General features: G+C 39.1%; 1 protein-coding gene across 1 annotated transcript in view; it reads right to left on the reverse strand.

The window, feature by feature from the left end:
* NAB1 (NGFI-A binding protein 1 (EGR1 binding protein 1)) overlaps positions 1-7,503 on the reverse strand; it is a 42,171-nt gene extending 34,668 nt beyond the window's left edge. Inside the window, exon 1 of the mRNA XM_011974224.1 lies at positions 7,360-7,503. Within this exon, the coding sequence (XP_011829614.1) occupies positions 7,360-7,406 (47 nt within the window). The 5' untranslated portion in view covers positions 7,407-7,503. The remainder of the gene's footprint in view (positions 1-7,359) is intronic.
* Between the last annotated feature and the right edge of the window lie 330 nt (positions 7,504-7,833).

The following is a 7,833-nucleotide window of genomic DNA, read 5'->3' on the forward strand; positions in this document are numbered from 1 at the left end:
AAAAAAAGGACATGTATAATGTGTATATACATACACATGATCAAAATAGACTGTGTAAGACACAGAACTTCCAAGACATGGGGCTTCCCAGTAGTACACACACAGCCTTTTTTTTTTTTTTTTTTTAAATAAGAGGACTGTAACTTTGCAAGGTTTACACGGTGATCAATTAACTCACCATATGTACTTCTAACATTATGGAATAGAGGAGAGATTACATGAGGAAATCTGGAAAAATACTTTTCAATCTTTTTATGAGCAATAAGGAAAAAAATATCTATGTTAGACAAATACAAAAGAGAAACTTAAGAACGAAAACACCCAAGCTTATATTTTGTTCTTCTGAGATAAGGCAATGATTTTAGAAAACAATTTTCAAGTTTTATCCTTTTTCATCTTTACCGATTTAAAAAAAATGAAACCCCCTAGTTCTTAAGAGAAAGCCCTCTGTATGGGTAAGAAAGTAGTTATGAATATAATATCTCCATAAAGACTGATAGGACCAAGTGTACATTTCCAAAGCCAAGATAACAGATGCAAGATAACTAAGTAACCGATTCGGTCCTGGAGGCTTTCTAGAGGCCCACACTTACTACTGGGAAAGGAGTTTTCCTACTAAGCTTTTGCTTTAAGAGAATGTTTCAGTTTCCTTCCAAAGCCTGCTGTGGTGATTTAAACACCCACCCTTTCATACATTAACTTGATGTGATTTGAAAGAAAACTTTTAAGAGATTTTCTGTTTTCACAAAATCTGTAACCATTTAATGCTTCAACATGAAGGTCAAATAAGTCAAAAGAAAGCTTCTACCTGTATCCCTCCAATCTGAAGTAAATATAAAATGGGTCCTTAACATGTTACACACAGGTAGCTTATAGTATTGTAAATCTACTCAGCTGAAAACTACTGTTACCTGACCTTTTCAAGATATCCTGGAACGACCACTCTGAGACTGATTTTTCAACGAATTCCAGTTAAGAGAAACCAGTTAACTGCATTCAAAAGTTAACTCTGAGGCCTTGCTGCCAATGTACAGCAAACTTCTACTTCCACTAGCTTAAATGTTCCTCCCCCTGCTCAGTCCAATGAAAAGAATCCCAATGATGTCAGGGGAAGAGGAATTAAACAATGCATTAAGACCATTTGTTGTTGTTATTCACTGATCTTTTACAGAGTAATCATTTGTTACAAAACTTTTTTAAAAACTCACTTTGGCTCCTTACAGGGTAGCATCAGTCACCTGCCAGATTCCAACTGTGCTAAGTGAAGGAAGGAGCTAGTCTGGCCCACAAAGTACTGGTCAACTGCTATTTTGCTATGGAAAACAAAATTTCCCTAACAGTCTCCAAGCTGGGATGTGAGGATTTTTTGATAGGACAGAGGCCTTCGTCACTAGGGAAAAGAAGAACCATTCCTTCGAACCTGACTCAGGCCAGCTTGTTTTCTGGGCTCACCATTCTATCCAAACTCTGGGCCTCTCTCTCATTAATCTCTCTGATACATGGTATCACTCCTTGAGATGCTCTTCGCCTTACTTTGGTAATGCTGCATTATTTGTTTTTCCTTCTTTCTCTCATTATATTCTAAGAATTCTCCAAATTTTAATATTGCATCTCTTTTCTATTGTGTGCCCATAATTTTCTTTTGATGATCTCACTCATTTCCAGGCTTTAATTATCCCTATAGGCAGATGACCTCCAAATCTGTATTTGTAGCTTGGACCAGGGCCATGGAGTGGCTCCAAGTGTTCTCAAATCCAAATGCACACAAAGCACTGACTGCTGAGTGAAAAAGATGCCTCTCACACACGTCTACTTTGCAAATGAAGGTAAACAGACACTTCTGTTATGTAGTAAAATAAAACCCACTTAAAAGTGTAACTGAAGTTTTGTTTTGTCTTTATATGTACTCTCAAAAAACAAATACTAAAAGTAGTCATGAATATTTGCTATTATTTATTTAAAAAGCTATCCTCACACCTGAAAAGTTCAGAACCATCAGCCCAAATTGTTCTTCTAAACCGTAATTTGGCGTTGCACCTGGGCACTGTCAACACCTCAAATCTGATGTGTCTGAAAGCAAGTACATTCTCTCATTTTCTTCCCCTCTTCCAGATTCCCAAGTCCACTTCTTTCCAACTCTCTTAGTTCTTTCAGTTGCACCGCGAGTCTTTCAGTTTCCAGGATTTAAGTAAGTTTGGATTCCGTTTTTGCTTTTGGTTCTTTCTTCCTCAAATCTACATGTCCTTAGGCTACACCACTTCTTTCTCTGCCTCAAAAGCACCAGATTCAACTTTGAAAAAAGCTCCTTCACCTTCAATAGATCCCGCACTGCAATGCTAAGTTTACAAAGTTGTAAACTTCTCCACTAGTGCATAAAGAAATCCAAACTACTCATATAGGCATCCCAGACCCAAGCCTATCTCTTTCCAGCCTTTCTCTGTTCCTTAACATACCCATATACTTGTTCCAAGCAGATACATTAGGCGTTCCTCAAATATGCATTCCACTTCCCTGCTCCTGTGCCAGGTATCCTCTCTCCCTCCAACCTCCACAGCCTTTCCCAAAATGTCCTTCCCACTACCCCTGGCTGCCGCTGTCCTCGCCCTTCTCCCAACTCCACAACACTTTGTCTCTCTCTCTTATATTTTGAACTTATTCAAATACACCATGAACTAAGCCAGTTCCGGGGAACAGAGGAAAGACAGCTCTTCATGGAGAGTCAGTTAACAGCAAGGAGAGAGGCAAGCAGCAGAGACTTACACGATGTAGTAAATGCTGTGCAGCTGTGAAGGAGTCATGGCCCAAGGAAGGCAACCTGCATGGCTCTGCAGAACAAGTCACTGTTAGGTTATAAGCACCCCGAGGGCAGAATTAGGTTTCATTACTCTTTTGTCCCCCTTTATTCCTAGCAAAGTTTCTATGATAAATAACATCTCTGGAAAGGTTGCTGTGCAATGAAACCCAATGTCTGAGTCAGAATCTGATCAGCAACCTTTCATATTCCAAAACGGAGGCCTTCTGTGTAAACCGGTATCTCAATGAATTGCCAATCCAATAACAGGGCATCCTGTTACTTTAGCTACAACCCTTTTCATTCTCTCATCCTTAATACTTGTTCTTTCTTAAAAAGCTATATGGTGCACTCCTATAACATGGCTATTCTCCCAAGAAAGCAAAAGATGCTCTCCCAATACAGGAACTACAAGTGGTTAGTGTTATACATCATGGATCGAGTCCGGCCCCAACACCTGCCTTTTAAGAATTCAAGTTCAGTCATGAGATCCTAGGTCTTTGCTTCTCTGTTCCTATAAACACGGTGTAAGTCATCATCAAATATCTATCTCATTAATAATCCATAGAGTCAAAGGGATTTATAATCACTGTTCTTGCATCTTCTCCCCTCCATGCTATGGGAATCATTATTATATACACATACACAAACATATATAGCAATACACATATGCACACGCCTCCAGGAGTGGGAAGAAACCAAGGGCAAAATCCTAGTAAGGCTTGACTTATTTATGCAGAAGACTAGAAATTCCTTCCCCCAACGCAGCCTGCAATTTTTACTTTAAAATTATCTGAGTCAATAGCAACCTCTTACAGACTTACAAAAAATGTGAAAAACCTTGGAAAGAGTTAAGAGCTCATGAGTCATTTACAGATTAAGGTAAATTAGTTCCACCAGATTGTTTTCCTCTTAACATCTAGACAAGATCTGATGCACGTTAATGAAATATTGAGATGGGAAATGGGGACAAAGAAAATAGGAAATCTGAGGACAGAAAGACTACACTTAGAGCCTCTGAAGTAGTCCAAGTTTAGGAGAGTATAGCTTGAACGTACAGGGGCCTGGGAGAAGGAGAAGAGTGAAATGGGTACACCAGAGGCTGAAACTGAAAAGGTTTATAAAAAGCAAGAATCTGACTCAGGCAAGGATGAGCCTCTATGTCAGGGGTGTCCAATCTTTTGGCTTCCCTGAGCCACACTGGAAGAATTGTCTTGGGCCACACAAAAAATACACTAATGATAGCTGATGAGCTTTTAAAAAAAATGGCAAAAAAGCCTCATAATGTTTTAAAAAAGTTTACGCATTTGCATTGGGCCGCATTCAAAGCCCTCCTGGGCTGTGTGCAACCACAGGCCTCAGATTGGACAAGCTTGCTCTATGCAATTAATTATTTTTGCTTTTATTCTCATCCTGAAACCCAGAACTCAAGCTAAAATGATTAAATGGAGTTCAGCTACACTTTATGGGTTACTTAAGATTGCAAGGTTGGCCTAAGTACTAACTCCCATGTGTGTTTCAAGTTCCAAATGATTTACCTAGGCACATATTAGTAAGCGGTGTACCATATAAATCAGGACACTTTTGGACCTTAGCTATGAATTAAATATATACCTTCTAGTGAATTGAGGGTGATTTGGGAAACTTAAAATGTCATCTCTTACTGATTTGTTTCTAAACTCCGAATGAAGTTGGAAAAAAATTTTAGAGCCGGGCGCAGTGGCTCAAGCCTGTAATCCCAGCACTTTGGGAGGCCGAGACGGGCGGATCATGAGGTCAAGAGATCGAGACCATCCTGGCGAACACCGTGAAACCCCGTCTCTACTAAAAAATACAAAAAACTAGCCGGGCGTGGTGGCGGGCGCCTGTAGTCCCAGCTACTCGGGAGGCTGAGGCAGGAGAATGGCGTGAATCTGGGGGGCGGAGCTTGCAGCGAGCGGAGATCGGGCCACTGCACTTCAGCCTGGGGCGACAGAGCGAGACTCCGTCTCAAAAAAAAAAAAAAAAAAAAATTTAGAGACACCTTAAAATTTTAATAAAAATTTTCAGTGTGAGATTAAATTTACTTGCCAAAATTAGAAAAAACTAAACCAGATTTATTTTGCTAAATAACTATATATTCATTTAACTATAATAACAATAAGCAAATACTAGCATTTCATATAATGGCTGGAAATCCTCAACCAACCTACCATCAAGTCATTTAACAAACATTAATTACCCACTGAGTACAGAGTATGCAGGCAATATTTATAAGTTTTTTCACCTTTTCAGAAGTTTCTCTGTAAAAATCATTAAATTAATATACTATGCAAATTAATGGGTCACCCCCTAAATACAATGTAGTGAGAAATGACAAACTCTTTGAAAGCTTAATGGTATGTTTTAGCTTTGCGAATTCTCACAAGACGAGGATCACTATTTTTTCCAAGCATCAACTTCTCAAATTTCCCACTTGTTCCATTATTAAGTTTAAGGAGTATATTCTGTTGTATGACTTATTGAACATGTCAGATCAGAAAGGGAATTTGCATTTAATATAGTAACTGTACCATTCTATTGTTGAAAAGGATAAAACAAGCAGGTAAGATAAAAATAAATTCGAAGCAAAGGGGCTAGTAACCTTCTATTATGCTCAAGTGGGTATTATTTATGCTATAATATGTTTAGCAAATTCCACAATGAAATATGCATAGATGGGTTGATTACACATTAGCATGATCTTAAACTGTTCAAAACATATTATAAAATGGTCACTTCCATCCAAAACACAGCTTTGCATTTAAAGGTAAATTTTACAGAGATTTCATTTCCAAAAATGCACATAAACAGCACTCACAAAAGCAGCTCCAGGCTTGTTATAATGGAAGAAATGAGTCCTAAGTCTTAGGCCAATGAAACCTGACGTAACTTCGGAGGCTAAGGTGGGCTAATCCCCTGGCCCAGGAGTTTGAGGCCAACCTGGGCAACATAGCGAGACCCTGTGTCTATATTTTCTTTAGAAACTGACATACTTCTGTTTTCATCCAACCTGAACTTTAAATATTTAAAGTTCATTAACAAATTCGTCAAAGATGTCCCCCACTTTATAATTTTTTTCTTTCAAAGAAGCATCCACGGTGCAAACCCCCCAAATATTTAATAAACCAATAGGCTCTTAGCTATAGCGTGATGAAAATACCTAATGCTTTCACTGTTTCTCTAAGGAGAATAAACATCTATTAACTTTCTCATACGACAGTGGATGTTATTTGCCACTTACAAAAAAGAGATTGCTCAATTGAATTAATAATTTTGAAATGAGATAAAGTATTTATTAGATAGACCAAGTTATTTACTAGACATATAAGCTTACTAAACGTCCTTGTAACAGCCATAGTAATCCTAAGAATTTGTTATTTGAATTACATTCATAATTAGCAGGCAGAATAAAATAAAAATCTACAGTGCCTCAACGTTTTCATTATTACTATTATTACTGATACCTTCACAAGTAACAAGAGACCATCAGAGCCAAGAAAAAAAAAATTTTTAATAGCGAAATGGCATATTAACTTTAGTGCAAAATGGCAAAAATAATAAAATTGAAACAAGAACGCTTCTTCCAGAAGTTCCTTGAAATTTTCTTTCAAGACCTAATGTTCCAATATCTAATACCAAATCAGGGATAAAAAAGGCTGACCTAGCCAGCCATCTACAAAGTCTCATGAAAATTCTTATTTGTATGTTAATACCGATGACAAAATATATTTTTAAAAATGAAAGGATAGTATTAAATGTCTTAAAGGACACAAATATGGAGGAGAAAAAGATAGCCTTTCATCTAAGAGCCACTTTTACTGGCACTCAGATTAGATCAGAAGCAGCTCTTTCAGGTCTTCAGGAAAAGCTCAACCTCCACCCAAAACAGAAAAAGCAAATCCTATGCATCTTCTCTTCTCATACTTCTCATAATACACACACAGATTATGAAATATCATAATTGAGTATGTTGTTCAGGGAAAAATTTTCAAAAAAGTGAAAACCTAGGAAGGTAAGTCATGCGTGAATACTTTAACAACAGCTAAGCATTTCCTACGTGACTAATCTATTTTAAATTCGGTTCCTCTGTTCCTATGCAATCTCATATTATCTATTAAAACTGCCAAAATATTTTTAAACAAGATCTGAGAATTCCTCTTTCAGCTTCTGATCTTTGCACTCCTTGAGTTGGCAGACACGTCACTGGCAAACCAACTGGTAGTGACAAGTTACTCCAAATCGACTCTTTCAGATGAAATTTTAAATTAACAGCCATCCCAAAATTTTCGGTACCTCCCGAATCTCAGGAAGCGAGGGGTAAGTACATGCAACTCTACGATTCCTCCCGATCACTTGCTGCAAAACTTGGTCTGCAGCATCTACAAATGCATATTCCATCTCAACTATCCCTTTCCCCAATATCCTTCAACATTCAGGCTCATCAGAAGTGTCGTTTCCTAACTCAAGCTTTGGAAACTCTGAGCTTGCAGACCACAAAGATTGGACAGTATTTTCAGGGTTTCTCCATGATAAGGTCACACACACACCTCTGCATCCAAGGCTTGTACGTCCCACATGTTTGCAAATTCCTCATCGGCCTTAGAGGCACAAAGAGTTTCTCGCTTCCCTGCACCTCAGTGCCAAGTTTCTGTAAGCCTCTTCCATGCAAAACTCTCCTTCCGCTTTTAAAAAGAAAACTACATTCGGAAGCGGAGGACACCCAAGAAGAAAATCCAGACGGTAAGTGCAGCACTTTTATAAAGTAAACAAACAAAAAGACCGCCCTGACAAAGGCGACTGCAAAACTCTGGGGCTGGCGCTCACAACCCACATCGCACACCCCCACAGCGCCCCACGGTTCCTCCGAGCGCCGCGAGACGCCCCCAGCCCCCTTAGCAGAACGGACTCGGCACCCCAAGCTTTCTCGGAGGGAAAATGCACGAGTCAGGGCCGCGCTCCCCGCGGCCCGGGCACACCGAATGTCTCCGGGAATCGCCCACACGAGCCCGGGGCCGCCCTCT

This window comes from Mandrillus leucophaeus, unplaced genomic scaffold (genome assembly GCF_000951045.1).
Source record: "Mandrillus leucophaeus isolate KB7577 unplaced genomic scaffold, Mleu.le_1.0 Scaffold143, whole genome shotgun sequence".
In the NCBI taxonomy this organism is placed as follows: Eukaryota; Metazoa; Chordata; class Mammalia; order Primates; family Cercopithecidae; genus Mandrillus; species Mandrillus leucophaeus.